At 36.7% G+C, this 16,580-nt stretch overlaps 3 protein-coding genes across 4 annotated transcripts; all 3 read right to left on the bottom strand.

Annotated features, from left to right (window-relative positions):
• Positions 1 to 4,385: 4,385 nt before the first annotated feature.
• LOC107224833 (integrin-linked protein kinase) lies at positions 4,386 to 9,376 on the bottom strand. The gene is made up of 7 exons (XM_015665044.2): positions 8,917 to 9,376; positions 7,573 to 7,738; positions 7,143 to 7,335; positions 6,975 to 7,055; positions 6,201 to 6,643; positions 5,477 to 5,707; positions 4,386 to 5,400 (listed from the first exon to the last, which is right to left on the bottom strand). The coding sequence occupies exons 1-7, from the start codon at positions 9,003 to 9,005 to the stop codon at positions 5,254 to 5,256; spliced, it is 1,350 nt and encodes a 449-aa protein (XP_015520530.1). The 5' UTR covers positions 9,006 to 9,376; the 3' UTR covers positions 4,386 to 5,253.
• A 2,577-nt stretch (positions 9,377 to 11,953) lies between these two features.
• LOC107224799 (rRNA N6-adenosine-methyltransferase METTL5-like) lies at positions 11,954 to 12,337 on the bottom strand. Its single transcript, XM_046745369.1, has one exon. It carries the CDS (start codon positions 12,335 to 12,337, stop codon positions 11,954 to 11,956), a length of 384 nt encoding a protein of 127 aa, XP_046601325.1.
• Positions 12,338 to 12,340: 3 nt separating this feature from the next.
• Positions 12,341 to 14,155, bottom strand: LOC107224808 (SOSS complex subunit C homolog). Of its 2 annotated transcripts, none has more exons than XM_015665007.2 (3): positions 14,025 to 14,155; positions 13,798 to 13,931; positions 12,341 to 12,516 (listed from the first exon to the last, which is right to left on the bottom strand). In XM_015665007.2, exons 1-3 carry the CDS (start codon positions 14,050 to 14,052, stop codon positions 12,361 to 12,363), a joined length of 318 nt encoding a protein of 105 aa, XP_015520493.2. In that variant the 5' UTR covers positions 14,053 to 14,155; the 3' UTR covers positions 12,341 to 12,360. The 2 variants fall into 2 exon arrangements, with proteins under 2 accessions (XP_015520493.2, XP_046601221.1); XM_046745265.1 differs by having other exon boundaries at positions 12,341 to 12,519.
• Positions 14,156 to 16,580: the final 2,425 nt, after the last annotated feature.

Raw genomic sequence — 16,580 nt, forward strand, 5'->3', positions numbered from 1 at the left:
TCATAAAGAGATTAGTGACATTTGCATTTATATCTACTGTTGTAGTCAGGAATAACTTACACCTGCAGCCATCGCAGAATCTTAATCAAAACACTGTATCATTATATCATCCATACTAATCATATAAATCTCTTCCATGAGCTTATAATACCAAACATTAATACACTTTATCCGTTGAAAGTGGTCTTGAAATTTTTCGAGGAATGAATAACTGCTCCGAACTATAAAATTGACTGCCAAAATTTTGTTTCGTTGTACAAACGATAAATATATTACCTCGTTACGTGATTGCCAAATCCATATTGGGATCAGATACACTTTATAGTGATTATATATTTTCAATGATTAATATAATCAACTTTTACACGGTCTTGAGTAAATTACATTAGGAAAATTTTCATTTCTTATAGCTGCTAGAAAATCCTGGTGAAATTTGTACGCTTTGAATATCATTGGAATTACAAGAAACTGGCGATATAAGTATAACTATTTAGTGTGATTATAGTTGTAAATATTACATATTTTGGTTAATGCAATAATAATTCTGCTCCGTTAGTTTACCATATATTAGTCATTCAAAGAACATTTTAACATTAATTTATTCTTGCACACTAACTTCAAATTATCGGAGTTGTTACAAGAAAATATTGTACGAGTGCCACAATCAAAAAAAAATACTAGTACATACTGGCTTTGCTAGTCACGTCTATCAAACTCATTTTCATTCTACACCCAGGGCCGTACCGACAACGTCATTGCGTATGGCGGCAAAATTTGAACATGTGTACAAATTTTTAAGAAAACACTTTTTTCAGAACAAAAAATGAAATGGCCCGAAAACAATCAGTAAAATTTTTAATCCAGAAAGGGGAAAGATCCCATACAACTCCGTAAAAATCCAACAAGTGAATAAGCCCGAGTGCTATAATCTTTCTTAGATCAACATCAACTTTCTGGAGCCTTAAGTGGGTCTTGAGTAAAAATATGTAATAACTGAACGGAGGGAAACGATAATTCAAGTCAAGTAATATTTGCTTGATTCAACTAATCCTTAAGTCAAATACGGCGAACACAATACTTCTTTAATTCAACAAAATATTTTTGTCGGGCGAAATACATATGAGAACATAATATAGAATCGAATCAAGCCGCCTTTGAATGATCATGTTGACGATCATTTTAGTCAAGATAGCACGGCGTGAGTTCCTTGCGATTATGAGAACTTTGTATCAACAAAATGTGTATTTGAAATAACTCAAAATTTTATCCGACGCACCTTAACGGCTGGGCTTCCGACTCTTATTAGAGCCAGGCCATCCTATTGAATAAGTTAATAGTTTTAACTCGATAGATTGACGTGTGCGTAGATGTTTAACTATGATCAGATGCGCCTTATACATATATATTTCTTAAATGTTATTATTAATCACAATTCCAGCGTCTCAACACCTTGCTAATAGATGCTGTATTTCATTCGTTACATCTTTATCGACAGTATTATCTCGCGTCATCCCCGAATCTGCTAAGCGGACTACCCGACTTTATAAATATCTCTGAAGCTATTTCCGTAGCGAGAAAGTTCACCGCCTAGCGGACGTTAATAGTACTAGCATACCGATAATTACGCCGAATATACTCTCTACCTGTTTCAAGCATGTGGTTTTTCTTTTACCTCGTAAATAAATTAGTGCAACTGATTCAACCAGTTACGCCAAACAAGCTTCGGTTAGATAAGAAAGAATGGCATTTAATCGATGTAAATTTTTGTTAGCTAGATTCATGCATTTATTTTACTTGAAGTATATTTACCTAACCTAACCCAATTGTTTCTGTCAACGGACATGCGACTTAGAGGAAAAATACATCAACTTCGAATGCAATGGTATTTAGTTGATCCAATTAGGAAAACACATCAAAAAGTTCACTCGAATCAATAGTTCACTCTATTGCGACAAGAAAGGCTTCAGTTGAATCAAGAAATTCGCTTGACTAAATCATTTTAACCAACTAACTAAATTGAAATTGTTGAAGTCATCGTATTTGGAACAAATAAGGGATATCGGATTGAAGTGAATCAGCTCCAACAAAATCTAGTTTTCTGCTTCAAGAATTCCTTTGCTTTCCTGTAGTTCCGTTAGTAATGAGGCTGAAATCGATCTCACATAATTTCAACTACTCGCTAATGTCGTGGATAATTTAATTTCAAATTAAACAGCTAAGTTATCTCAATCTCTTTTTTTTTCAATACCTTCAGTCCACTGTAATATACAACGAAAATTTCTTATAATGGATTCATAATTTCACTGTCATAAATTTCAAATTCACAATATATTGACAATGATTTTAGTTGGAAAATTTAAATATGGGGCATGCATGCCAACTCAATATGCGATTGAAACTGACCACTTTTGATTTCACCAATTATTATCTTTCTCTCTGAATGCGGATCACTTATAAGTATACCACTGGCGAAAGTCAGTGTATATGCACTGGAAATTAGTGGAATATCAGTGAAAATTTGTAATTGATTGCAGTTTTATTTTTGTTAAATCCCGAAACAAAAACTCACTGTAACGGAAAAAATGGGCAACCTACTTCAATGCGCCTTCTGGAAAAAATGTATCGTGGAATTCGTTAACAAATTGATTTTCTTGGTAGTCGTAAAATTTCTTCTATCGCGATAACAAGTGACTATACTATACTTACGATTCGAGAACTATTACTGCACTGATTATGTCGACAGCCTTGATCTCGTCAGTCTTCAATATCAGGCAATTCAGTAAGCAAGTATTTAATAGTATTCAAGTGCCAGGCTATTGAATATGCAGTGTATGTCAATTTACAGACTGTCTGCAGCGTACGTCACAATATAAGAAGAAGGGTGTTGTCCTTGAGGATGTATAGAAAGTAATTATACTATACACAACATCGATCAAATAGCAGCTGAGTATGCCGAATTGAATATCACAGCAAATGAAAGCGAATTGAATGTAAAAGTGAAACAATTTGACATAAGAAGGGATACTTAAAAAAAAAATTTTTTTAATCTTTCCATACTTGTCAACATTCGCTTTGACCCTAAATCTTTCAAGTTTTGAATCATTCAATTCCTTCTAGCTTTTTTCGATATATCACTAATATCACCTTCATACGATGATAAAGATTAGAAAATACTGAAACTGAAATAATTGTAACAAAAATATCGTTCAACTACATTTCATACAGATAAATGATTATGAAACTGAATTGATGCTCACCCAATTTCAAATAATGTGAATACGTCGTACAAGCTGAATATAATATATTTTTCCTGGTCAATGAATTTGGTCTCAACTTAAGTTAATGTCAATTGAATGATCAGTCTGACGAGAGAAATAATTGAAACACATTATTCTATAAATGACCCGTCTTTTCATTGCACTCAATCCTATAATTATAGTCAATTAAATTTGAATTCACGCGATTACAACTTATACCACACAAGAAATGTAATTGACATCAGAAAAGTAATTCGTTTAAAAGCCAATCTAGAGACAATCGCGTTTTATATTTATCGAGAATAACCATTAATCCTGTCAATTAAAAATTCTTTGGTCGAAATAAGTTTATCCGAATAGATTGTACGTTCAGCTTATGTAAGAAACAAAAATCAAGTGCAAATGGGATTTCTTATGCTCATGAATTAACAGTAATTATATAAGTTGTGTAATAAATGTTTCAGTTGTCAAAAGATATCGCTTTATCATTCACAGTTTCGTTGCACCGTTTTTTGAATTCACAATATCGCTGTGATTGACAGTAATACAAGATTCTTACAACGGCAGGTGAACTTGAGGTGATAAGAGGTTTCTGGAAAGTTGAACTTGAATTTTTTGTTAATCTCCAATAAAGAAAAATGCCTGTTCCACACTAATCCATATTATTTTCCCTCATTTACATTACCTATCCAAGAAATGGAGGCCACATTATAAACAATCCTCGGATATCAAACAATCTTTAGCAGTAAGATATTCTGCGTTTTCAATTATTAGCAAGCAATGTCTCGTAATTAACTAGAAATTTTGCAGGACTTCGTTTTAGGACATATCGAAATTTATGGGAACAACTATAAATTGATTAGAATGAACTGTTTTTTACGCAAAAGTTGATAGGTATTTGATATTGTGACATTGGTGGATGTATATAAAACTACGTAATTAATAAAAAAACATATTGTAACAAGGACAGACCATGCGTATTGCATAATTAGTATTAAGTATAAGGTATTTTACGGCAGGAATGAAATAGTTGAGACACTTTGTATTAGACCTGTTTCTTGATAAGACGTGATCGATAAAACATGGTTTGCATCCAACCGAATTTGCAGACCGTATTGAAACTCAATGTATGATTTAGTTGAGATTTATTTATTTTTTGGCGAATTGTAAATAATGAAACTTGAACATAAATTGACAAGATCGTTAGACTTAAAAATACACATTGTTTTAATCTCTAGCGTTAAAAATTGCGAAAAGAAATGTCAAGGACAATTACAGAGTATTGCAGATGTTTCCTTGTGGCAAGCACAATGCAGGTCAAGACAAGCATTTAATTCTACAATTTTTTTTTTTTTTTTTCTTCACTAAGAAGCGGACATCGACAAATAAATATAAATATATTTATGCATATAAATATTCAACATTTGAAGAATTATATATGTATAGGTGTATATAAAACAGTGTAGAACGCAACTCAGACCTTCGGTAGAATATTAAAAAATCAAACATTGATAATTTGTACAAAGGCATCAACGATAAAGCTTTCAACTCCAGCTTACAAGTATCCATTACGGGTATATAAAGTGAAAATGTATAATACAAATATATAATATGTATACTAATGAATAATATACTGAGAGTATTCGGTGAAACATACTGGTTCAACAAATATTCATGGTTCAAGTCTATGATAATAAACATTGGATAAGTTGGAAGAATCATGGAGGCAGGAGTTTTGTATAGTATACATAGATTCTATCAAAAATATTACAGTTATTTCAAATATTCAAGGCACCAATGTGAACATGCAATGTGAATGCAAATTATTATTATTATTATTAAGTCAAGTGAAAAAGTTATACGATGTTATATATATTACGTTAGATTGTATTAAAAGAATGCAGCAGTTTGGTGCTTGTTACGACGTATACATACATGCATGTGTGTATATAAAATAAGAACATTAAATGAACACAATGTGGTTTCTTGTAACCCATCAGCGTTTCATCTTATCAAGAATAGGCACGACCATATCAAACGAGGGACGTTTACCAGGATCTTCGTTCATGCATATGCGAATCAGCTTCGCAAGATGAGGAGAAATCCCTGGTGGAATACTGACGCGCAGGTCTTCCATAGCGATCTGGAATAGATAAGATTTCGACTCGTTAAGGCAAGTTTGTCATACGGAAGCTGGAATTGCAGTAACTGCATCCGACCTTCATGCCGCATTCCATGGGGGAAAGATCAGCGAACGGTACTTCTCTGGTTGCCAATTCCCAGAGCAGGACTGCAAAGCTCCACATATCGCTGGCCTCGAGATTAATGTCAGAAGGTTTTTTATTCAATGCTTCCGGAGACATCCAAGCGGGTTCGTAAATTCTTCCAACTTCTTGGAATGAAAACTTAGAATCAGCCATGTTTACTCTTGCAGTGAGATCCTCGTCTATCTGGAAATCATGAGAAACATGCTCACTTCTCAGGATTCATGAAACAATTCAATATTTTAATACAGAGTAGCACCAGAAATCGGACTGTTTAATTTTTTTTAATTTTCCTGATTTAATGAGCCTATTTTCTCCGGCTTCCTTGCCATTTTTGCGCCATTAATACCCAATATCATGATTCAAAAATGCTCATATGCTGTTCAAGGTACCTTTTAGAGAATCGTGTGTAATATTAAGTAATTGTTACATCAAAGTGAAAATCGAAAAATTATTCGATTTATTGCAATCGTATTGATATCCAATTTGTCGTCAATTATTATTACAAAATAACTGAAAATATTCTGAAAAACAAAAAGAAATATCTTCCCAATATTTCCCTGCAAAATTTTTAGATTTTATGTCGCCACCCTGTAACGGTGTCTTTCAATGAAACCTAGTTGCAAGATCAGATAACGTACTACGCAGTGTTTTTTTAATTTTTGCTTCCCCTGCTTACCATGACATGTTTACTGTTAAGATGAAATCTACATCTGCTCTGCCTTTCAAGCCCGTGCAGAAAAGCCATGGCCCGCACAACGTCCAATGCTAATCTGAGCGCCCTAGCTGTATCGACAACGACGCCAGTTCCTCCATGTAAAAGTCGATGTAAACTGCCTCTGGCCATGTATTGAGAGACGGTCGCGAGTTGTGGAGGCTGGTTAACGCAGCCAAGAACTGGGAGAATGTTGGGATGAGAAAAAATTCGGAGTTTGGGAAATTCCTCATTGAAGTCCCTTGATATTCTAGAGGTGCATTCTCTGAGGTTTAGTATTTTTGCCACGATATCGTTGTTCTGCCACCGTCCTCTCCAGGTTTCACCGCTCGGACTACTCGCCAAGTGAGTATGTAGCGATAAGTCCGCCATATTGATTCCTTTGTGTCTTGACAAAGTTGCATCCCCTGCGAAAACATGGATTTTCTCATCTGTTTTACTGCAATAGCGAGGAAATGTGAACGATCGCAAGAAACTTTCATTTAGAAAAATCGACCATATCCACGTCAAAAGGCATTTTTTGTTATGTAAATAATGGAAGAGTGCAGAAAATAGAGCTGAGAAGAAGTTAAAAAATTAAAGAGTAAATCTCAAATTAACTTGACGCAGATTAAGAAAAGATACTGACCATTACTAATATCACAAGCATATAAAGGTACAATATTAACAGAGTCGATTGTTTCGAGCCTTTCTTTAATCCACGCCTTGAATCATTGACTTAGTTATTTTGATACTCACTGCTCCTGGTTTTCAATCCAAGCCAACTTTGATCCTTGAAATGAATCTTTTTCAAGTCCTGTCCGTATTCAACGGCGAGATCTGAAAAAACGAAGTACATTTTCTTCATTACTAGGTATTATGTATAACATTTTACAATAATAAAGAAGAGAAAGTATATCCCATTACCATGCAATCTTTTTGCCAGAGGTCCTCTAGCCTTGTCCAGCGGAGTATCACCGTCTTTGTTGGCGATGGAAACCAAAGCTCCAGCGGCTACCAATTCCTCCGCCACCGCCTGATCACCCCAGAAGCAAGCATAATGCAAAGCGGTGTTTCCGTGTTCGTTGGTCACATTGACATCGGCACGATTTCTCAGCAGCTATAAAAAAGAAGAGAATTGCAATTAAAAAAATTTCTCAATTTCACCGATACATATTTTCATTGGCTTTAAGAGCAAATTTTATCTAGCTGATCTATGATAAAGATTTGCAAAAAACTATTGACCCGATCTTTGTTGTTTGAACACAGTTTTTAATTTCGAGACTATTGGGGTGTAACTTTTCAGATGCTCTCCTTATAATAATACAAAGGAGTACGACAAATATCGAATACTAACCAACTGAACAATGTCCTTATGCCCGTGTGCTGAAGCAAGGTGGAGTGGCGTGTCGTCTCCTCTATTCGTTGCATTGATGCGAGCTCCTCGCATCACGAGCAATTCAGCCAACTTTGAATGGCCTTCCTTGCTGCACCAATGCAGCGGGCTAAAGCCGTGATCATCCCTGATGAAAATTAAAACAAATGGAAACAAGAGTTGAATTATATGAATGTTTGAATATTCACTGTTAGTTGGAAATGTAATATTTAAAATAATGCACTGTCCTCAAATTTACATGAACATGAGTCATATTTCTGATTTGTATAATGCCTACCTTTCGGCTATAATCAAGAGCAATAACGTAAACAAATTTCTTGTTGTCGATGTCAAGAAAATCGTCACTGCATATAATATTTGCTTACAATATCAACAGGGTATCACCAAATTTACGAAATGTTGAACTGGTTTTTCCGACCCACGGCGCATTAAATTATACGAGAAAAGGAAGGCAAGACATGAAAATCAAACATTATTCTTTTCGGAAGCAAGTTCGTTTATCAAAGGAGAAAAAGAGTAAAAAAAATTCAATAAGTCAGGTCAGTACAATTTTTTTCTTCACAATTTATATTGTGATTATGATTCAAACATTATTTTAAAAGAATAATCATTTATTTTTTCATGTAGATAAAAGTGACATTCATTTTCTTGTTGACAAAACTGATTTTACAAATTAAAAAGTAAAGTGAACAAGTCGATCATTGTTGTGCAGACAAGAGGAAACTTTGACAAACATTTCTTCACCAATTTTGGCACTCTGTGACAATTGTTCTTTCATTATTTTATCAAATTCCAGTAACATATTTACAGAGGTAAGAGACTGAGGGTAGTCAAATTAGCAATATAAATTCTGTAATTCTGGAATGAATTCAAAAAAAGTAGTTAGCAAAATATGCGTATGTTTCACTATATCACAAATTACTGAAAATTTCAGACATAATAATGTTGGGTCTTCCAAGTACAACGCATATGCATTATGTTTTACACAGTGTAGTAATACGGATGGGTGACATTGGTTTCCTGCTAAGGAAAAAAACATAACAAGATTGTGGTAGAGTTTTGATAAGAAATTTCTCGTACAAAAAATATTATACATTGATGTATCAAAAGATTCGTTATTACAGAGCTTTCATAATTTTGTCCTGCATCATGTAGCGATTATTCCGATTCCTGCAATAATTTGGAAACTAGTGACAAGAGTTTTAAAAAGTGCTGAAAACACGTCAAGATCAGCTGATTGCGAAACTGCAGCGGACTTCCCAGCGTTCAACCATAAATGGTAATGAGCAACTCCCATGATCTTACCCTTGGTTCATGTCATGTTCGGTGTCATCGAGCCAGACGCGAACTTGCATCGCGTTTCCTTCACGGCACCAGTGAAATATATCCTCCATTGTTAAAGGGGTTTATAACAATTAATTAACGCTCTCTAAAAATAATATAGCTGGCCGACTCCGTCACGTCCGAAAAAGAGCAACTTCGGTCACGCTCTAAATATAACCATATTTATACGCACGTATATCAATGATTGTAATAAACTGCAATTAGCTACTGGACACACCAAACGTATAACTCGACGATTTTAACTCTGGGATGAGAATTTATGAATCGTTAACACTGTCGATCGTATTTCTAACTCCATCGGCACACACCCAAATATTGTGTAACTCTTTACGCTGACATCTCTAATTATAAATCACCGTGTGCGATCGTGCGATGTCGCATGCGGGATCATATCGCTGCTTCCCAGATTCATTCGTCTCAAGCTTCTATGAATTGTCTCTAGATGGCACTGCCATGATCGACATTCCGATTTAGCCATTGGCTAAAGAACGCTCATGATGGCCAGCTCAATAGGGCATTTTGAAGAAGCGAAAGGGTGCGGAAGTAACGGCAATGCCCTACGCTTACCGACTGCTTATGCCTGGTCTACACGAAGGTTAGAAAGTCTTGTTAGCCATCAAACGGAGTAACGAGAAGAACTTAAAAACTGTCAGTTAGTGTTTATAACCTCAGTAATACAATATATGAAGCAATATAATGCAATGTTCTCCGCAATTTTATTCATTAATTAATAATCACTTACCTATCTTTTATTTTTCATTTTTTGAATAGCTTATAATCAACATATCTCTCATCTGTAATTCGAAACTCATTTTGTTTGTTGTAAACTCTGGTGATACTTGAACATGGATTATATTTTCATATCAATAATTGTTCAAGTAATAAATATGTACCAAACTTGGTTACGGCAAAATGCCGACCGAGGAAAAGAACAAAGCACAAAGAACGGGTTCAAACCACGCGAGATTTTAATCTGTCATTTCGGTACGATTGGCACTACTTCTCGTTGAAAATTGAGCTTAAAGTGGAATTCAGAAAATCTTTGAGTGGAAGGCGCTTGAAGTTCATATAAACTCGGCTACACATCAGCTTTAATGGAGGCGCACTTTAAGACCCCCACTTACAGCGTATGTGTAGACCAGGCATTACGGAAATGCAGCGTTTATTTGTCGACACGGACCACAGCAACGACACTGAAACCTACACCTGCTATCCTACACGGCCTACACGGCACAAAGGAGCAGCGAGCCCATGGAGACTAGAGTAAAGGAGTCCGAACGCATATGGCGGAATCGTCGAAAAGTGGTTCGTGAAAGTGATGAAAAATCTTGTAGACGGGATGTATCCGCAAGCGATACCAGCGCCTGGTTACGAATAGGATACATACGTAGGATCGACGATTCAAAATCACCGCGCTGACGGAGCCTGCAGTGGTAGCGCTGCCAGGCGGTTACAATCCGCGGATCGTTCATCACTTTCACCGATCATTTGGCTAGCATTGCGTTCAGACTTCTTACCTCTAGTCTCCATGAGCGAGCCGAAAGAGATAGCGTCATAATATGTCACTGATATATATATACACAATATGTAGCTTCATCTCTATCTTACGGCATTGCGCATGCGCTCGTGACGGTATCGTAAAGCATCTGCAAAAAGTTAGGCTAACACCGGCACCACGGTGTAAGAATGATATGGAATAATAGGTGGTACGGCTGCGGCTCGGCGACTGTGATTTCGAAGTTGGTTAAGTGTGCTTACAAAATTGTGCTTTTCCGAGTATCTTATTGCATTAACGTTATGAATTTCAAGCTGCTAAAACTTGCGTTTTCATCAACCTACATAATTTTCTCTTTTCACGCTTATGCTTTAGATCGTTTCGAGTACGAATTTTCACCCATTGTGGTATTCTCATAGTTATGTAGTAATGCATGATATATGATACAATTTCATCCTTGTGTTATTCGCAAGGAAATGAAAATCTGTACTTCTGTATCATATCAGACACAGTAGGTTCATATACAGATTGATTCTCAGATTCTATGTGCTTACAGAAGTATTTCTCAATTGCTAATGAAAGAGATAACAGAAATATATTGCCATGAATTGAACCACCTCTGGTTTTCATATTAATCGATTCTTCTTCGCCAAGAGTATCATTTTCTTTAACTGACTGAAAGGCTTTGTGACATACTTGACACTCATTTTGCTTTCTCAATTTGGGGTACAAAAACCCAGTCACGTGATATATTTTGCAATTGACAACCAAAGCTGCCACATAATCATGGTCAGTCTTTATATATCCCATAAACTATGATATATTCTCAGTCAACGCACACAGGCCTGGGAACTCTGCTATTTTTAAGTGGTGGAGATTGTTATCGTAGTGTGACCAAACTGTTTTCCTTGTTTGCCCACTAATTGCGCTGTCGTACCAGAGTATTGTAGATACAGATATATAGCGGGGCAGAAATTGGAGCATTTGGTGGAGAAAAAAGCGACTGGTTGAGGACAAGGAATGGGAGTGATGCGTGGAAACACTATGCCAGACGGGTAACAATAACGATCGACTATGGGAATGAATTACCCTTGGCTCAAGGGATCAAATTCGAGTGAACTGTGAAAAAATCAAACCATAATTTATGCAGGTAGAAATAACAATGAAACAAAACAAAAGAACTACAACACTATTTCTGTACAAATTTATTAAATCTTCCATTATGCTTACACATAGAAATTGATTAGTGAGGATGAGTGTCTTTTCATGTTGTTTACCTAATCCAATTCAAGTCTTATAAAATCGACTTGGACATCAATGGAAGTATTTTTGTGAAACTTGTACGCTCCAGGAAGATCGTATCGTAATTCAGCGACGATTTTTGCCGTTGTTCCAAGGCGTTTTGCAGTCCTAACCACATGATCCCGGGTGCTAGTCTTGTGGAGAGAGTAGACGGCATGTCAAGCAATACTAACTGTTGTCTCCAAAAAGTTGACGTCCGTTCTAACATTGCGTTTTGAGCCAAAAGGCAGATTCATCACAACTGGGGTCACAGTGAACTGCCTCGACATCAGTTTCTAACTCAAGGCAATTAGTTTTGAGCATGGACAGCGCATCGGCATCAATTTCAAATCCGACGACATGACTAGTGCCAAGAAGTCGGGCCCCGAGTGATAGTACCCCACACCCTGCACCCAAGTGAGCAATAGCCTTTCCTCCTATATCGTCAAAGTGTGTGTATGCTGTGTGCAGGATGTGCGCCCCGATGTGAGCGCTCGTGGAATATTGTTCAAGACGAATTTTTGGCTCTTCAAATCCATCTAATTGTTGAAGACACTCTTCCAGCTCTCTGAATCGCATGGGTACCATTATAGTCACAATAACCATTCTTGTATATGCCTGATAGTAGTTCACTGGATCTCAAACCTCGGGAATACTGGCAGGATCAAGTTACCAAAGGCCGAGTCCTGGGCGACGAAGAACCCAGTAGAGGCTTCATGTGCGTTCTGAAGGGCTGCACTTTGAGAAGCACTCAATGCTATACCATCCACCGTTGTTGCAGGATTCTGCTGATAGTGTAAAATATTTAAAGTGCGATAGTGTTGCGATCCACGTGAATTCAAACCACAGTGTAACAATAATAGGTGGTCGGGCTGCCCTATCCCCGCAATGCCAAGTGCTTGTGATTATTTTAGCATAATTCGTTGCACGCCCACCAGATGGTTACAGATCTGTAGGACCATTGTAAACAATAATGGCAAAACGCAGTGTTCAAAACAAATCAATAACACGATATTTATAAACTATGAGAAAAAAAACATTATTTAAATATGGGCAGGAGTCATGTTTGTCATCAACGTGCGCAAGACGAGTGTAGGGAAGATATATCTTTTTTCACCGTTCCCAAAGCAATCGAAATATGTAATAAATGGAGAGATACAATTGCTCTTACTGGGATAGTTATAAAAAGGACTCAATATGTTTGCCAAAAACATTTCAACCCCGATCAAATACTTCTGTGAGCACATAGAATCTGAGAATTCCTTTGTATATGAACCTACTGTGTCTGATATGATACAGAATTACAGCTTTTCATTTCCTAGCGAACAACACAAGGATGAAATTGTATCATATATCATGCATTACTACATAACTATGAGAATACCACAATGGGTGAAAATTCGTACTCGAAACGATCTAAAGCATAAGCGTGAAAAGAGAAAATTATGTAGGTTGATGAAAACGTAAGTTTTAGCAGCTTGAAATTCATAACGTTAATGCAATAAGATACACGGAAAAAGCACAATTTTGTGACTCAAATATTGTTATAATTGCAAAATAAGCAGGACACAATGTCTTAATCAACTTGGAAAATTATGTAGTGCAGTTTACTGTTTTTGAAAGGTTCGAACCCTCAAAGTTGAAATTTGTTTTCGATTATTCTGTTGCGTCAACGTTACGAACCTTAACCTCATAGGTTTATTATGACTTATATTTATTTTGTATTGCTTTATGTTTCACATATTTTATAACTTGTTATTATTTTTGGTATTTTATGTTTTCAACTGCAACTTCTGCTCATATTTTTGTAAATATGACACGCTCATCTCATGATTAACCTAAAATTACCCTCCTCTCTTTCGAACACCACATGCCGCCATCATTGTTTACAGTGGTCTTACTGACCCATATCCGTCTGGTGGAGAAGTACAGAATTATGCAAAAATAATCACAGCCGGGCCACCTATTATTCCTACACCGTGATTCAAACAAACAAAACATAACCTAACCTCACTTCAACCAACCTAATCTTATCCGAAACTAAAGGATTCGTTTGACGGACGTACCTCAGTCGCAGCAGGAGTAGCGGGTGATACGTCAAGCGGAGTCAAAGAAGTTCCAAGAGTAGGCGTAACGCCCTGCTTCAAAAGTAGCTGCTTCTTCAACTGTATTTCTTCCAGTATTTTTCTGTTTTCTAGTTCTGGGAAAAAACAATAGGCATACGTGGAGTCGCGATAATTTTTGGGACTTTCAATTTACACATAACCATGTATGAAGTATCTCACATCCTTACCTCTAGAATTTGGTTGCGAAAAAGCCATTTGATAGGGACGTCAAACTTCAGCAGCCGAACGCTTTAACGTAATATCACACGAGACACGTCCAACTCCTACGAATTCTTAGCCACAACTAGTGTGAAATCAGATGGCGGCGGCCCAACCAGTGTACTGATAATTGGCTGCGACTGTAGCGCTAAAAAGCGTGCCGTGGTTGAAAGCAGTACTAAACTCTGAGCAGTTTCCAGGCCATCGACTATGCAATCCCAGCATGAAGGCCTTCGAAAAGTGTCCCACAGAAGGAATGAGGTGGGGGTCAACTGCTTTCTCTCTCTGTCATATTGCTACGGTCCTGAATAGAAAGAGACAGAGATTGACCGCCACCAGTGGCTATCTCTTTCTACCAGCTGGCCGTTTTCTACTGGCCTAAGCGTAGTCCATACTGTCGATATGCCAGGACCTGGGTTAAGGAGGGAAACCGGTTTATGAGGTCAAAATTTTGCTGTTTTTCATGATTTTTTTTAACCAGGAAGGAATAATCACAAATTGTTTAAACTTGGAGGATATTTTATTTATGTTTTCAAGTACACTTTAAAATTTTTTCAAACGATTTCCGCCGGAAATAGTGGAGTTACCGCGTGCAGTCCATGGGCGATTGCCATCCGAGCATTTGGCTGGCGTACATCCCTGACGTCGCAATTTTTATCTGTAATCATCAGGATTTTTTTTTTCATTAAAAACATATTTTCTAGAAATATGAACCTAGTTTTGATCAAACAAATTAAAAATTGCATGTTTTTGAGGTGTTTGAACACAATGTCATGTTTTTATACTATATTTTTTCATCTTTCTTGCATAAAAACATATATTTTTAATAACAATCTAATCCCCGAATTTGGTTCATGTTACGTGGAATTGAATAAAGAATATCTGCACCAAATTTCAGAACGATTGATCAATAAATTTTTGAGCTAGAATGTACGCTAGTCGAAAAAAAGTCGTTTCGAGAAAAACGCGTTTGAAATAAAATGTAGCGAAAACGAGAAATTCAAGGCAGTAATTAATTATAAAAAATGATCACCGGTTAATCAGCTATTCCAGCACCATATAGCAATCCCTCTTCTTGCTCATATGCGTCATTCTATTATTCGATAGCACAGCGGTATTGAGACAGGTAGCTGGAAAAGAAGGGCCTGGGCGACCGCTCCGTTATAATTACCGTGCGCTTCTTCACAGAACCGACGGGTGGTCACTTAAGTGCTCATTGCATTCGAACTAATGAGAATTTTGCTTTGAAATTTTGACCACATATTCTTGAATAGTTATACTAACGATTCATGCAATAAAAAAAAAGACGATTTTTCGATCGGTCTAATCTGGTTTCCCCCCTTAAGACCGCGATCAGCTATCAAAGATGAAGGGATGTCTGTAACGATCATAGACTTAACGATGTAATTACGTATTTATACTAATAGAATCACTGCAAATACGTTCACTTGAATTATATGTGAAAAACCAAAATACAGCTTGTAACGTAGTCTAAAGGTAACACCACTGCCCCTCAGAGCGAAACCCGGTAAGGTCAAGCTTGGAATGTTGCTCAAGCGTTATTAGCGTGATCTGCTAGTGTCTCTTGAACAGCCAGTCGTATCTCATCCTCTGCTCTAATCAGTCTTGTATATGCGAATATAAAATGAAGACGCCGCTCTCGTTCCTCTACATGTACCTGCCTACATTTATTTCTCCGGTCCACTACATTATACAGCTGCTTTGCAAATAATGATAACAATCAAAAAATAACAACAATAATATCCTTGGCACGCGACTACTGAAATAGCGTTGACTGAGGTATATATCCTAAGTCAACCCTGACTTCCTGCTTGAAACCGTTGAAACTCGAAAAAGAAAAGAAACAAATAGCCTGAAATATCTAAGTAGCTATTCGCTAGTGTCCCCTCTCGGAATTTCGGATGCGTGACTCCAGTTCTGCCACTCTTTTGCAAATATTACTCGATCTCGGAAACCCCGTAATTTTGGTTTCGCTCGGGGTTCCGGGAGCTACTTGTAACGGGCATCAAAAATGCCAGGTTACAGTACATATGTTTAATACGTAACTCGTACCGTTAACCGGAGTTATGTATCTTCAATCACGCTCATACCTTCATTGCGAACCGAAATGCAGCTTGACATACAAAAATGATTTCCACAACTTACGTTAGATTTCCATGGCTTTTTAAAAGCACAGTTTATTTGCATTGGAAAACCCAGACCATTCTACACAAAAATACTACTTGTAAATATTTTTTGGAAATAAGGTAACACTCGATTGTTACTAATGTTTGAGTCCATGCTGTAGCAAGCCCCGATGAACCTCAGGCAATCATTATCACAAAAGTAATAAAAAACAAATTTAAAGACGATCAAGGTTACTTTTTACAACTTCTACTCATATTACCTGGTAAGATTACGACTCTGTCCGCTGATCCTAAACGCAAGATTGTTCACAAATTTATTACCAAATGGCCCAGATTATAATTGCCCATATCTGTCCGCTTTATTATACATTTATGGCA

Source organism: Neodiprion lecontei, chromosome 7 (genome assembly GCF_021901455.1).
Source record: "Neodiprion lecontei isolate iyNeoLeco1 chromosome 7, iyNeoLeco1.1, whole genome shotgun sequence".
NCBI classification, from domain to species: domain Eukaryota; kingdom Metazoa; phylum Arthropoda; class Insecta; order Hymenoptera; family Diprionidae; genus Neodiprion; species Neodiprion lecontei.

What these genes read in the sequence shown, in the direction of transcription:
- LOC107224799 (XM_046745369.1), bottom strand. Translation starts at nt 12,337, where the DNA reads ATGGTTATTGTGACTATAATGGTACCCATGCGATTCAGAGAGCTGGAA.
- LOC107224808 (XM_046745265.1), bottom strand. Translation starts at nt 14,052, where the DNA reads ATGGCTTTTTCGCAACCAAATTCTAGAG. An exon ending in TTCGCAACCAAATTCTAGAG is followed by an intron (nt 13,932 to 14,024) that starts GTAAGGATGTGA and finishes GTTTTTTCCCAG; the next exon opens with AACTAGAAAACAGAAAAATA. An exon ending in CTACTCCTGCTGCGACTGAG is followed by an intron (nt 12,520 to 13,797) that starts GTACGTCCGTCA and finishes TTACACTATCAG; the next exon opens with CAGAATCCTGCAACAACGGT.
- LOC107224833 (XM_015665044.2), bottom strand. Translation starts at nt 9,005, where the DNA reads ATGGAGGATATATTTCACTGGTGCCGTGAAGGAAACGCGATGCAAGTT. An exon ending in TGGATTGAAAACCAGGAGCA is followed by an intron (nt 6,644 to 6,974) that starts GTGAGTATCAAA and finishes ATGTTTTCGCAG; the next exon opens with GGGATGCAACTTTGTCAAGA. An exon ending in CCATGGAATGCGGCATGAAG is followed by an intron (nt 5,401 to 5,476) that starts GTCGGATGCAGT and finishes TATCTATTCCAG; the next exon opens with ATCGCTATGGAAGACCTGCG.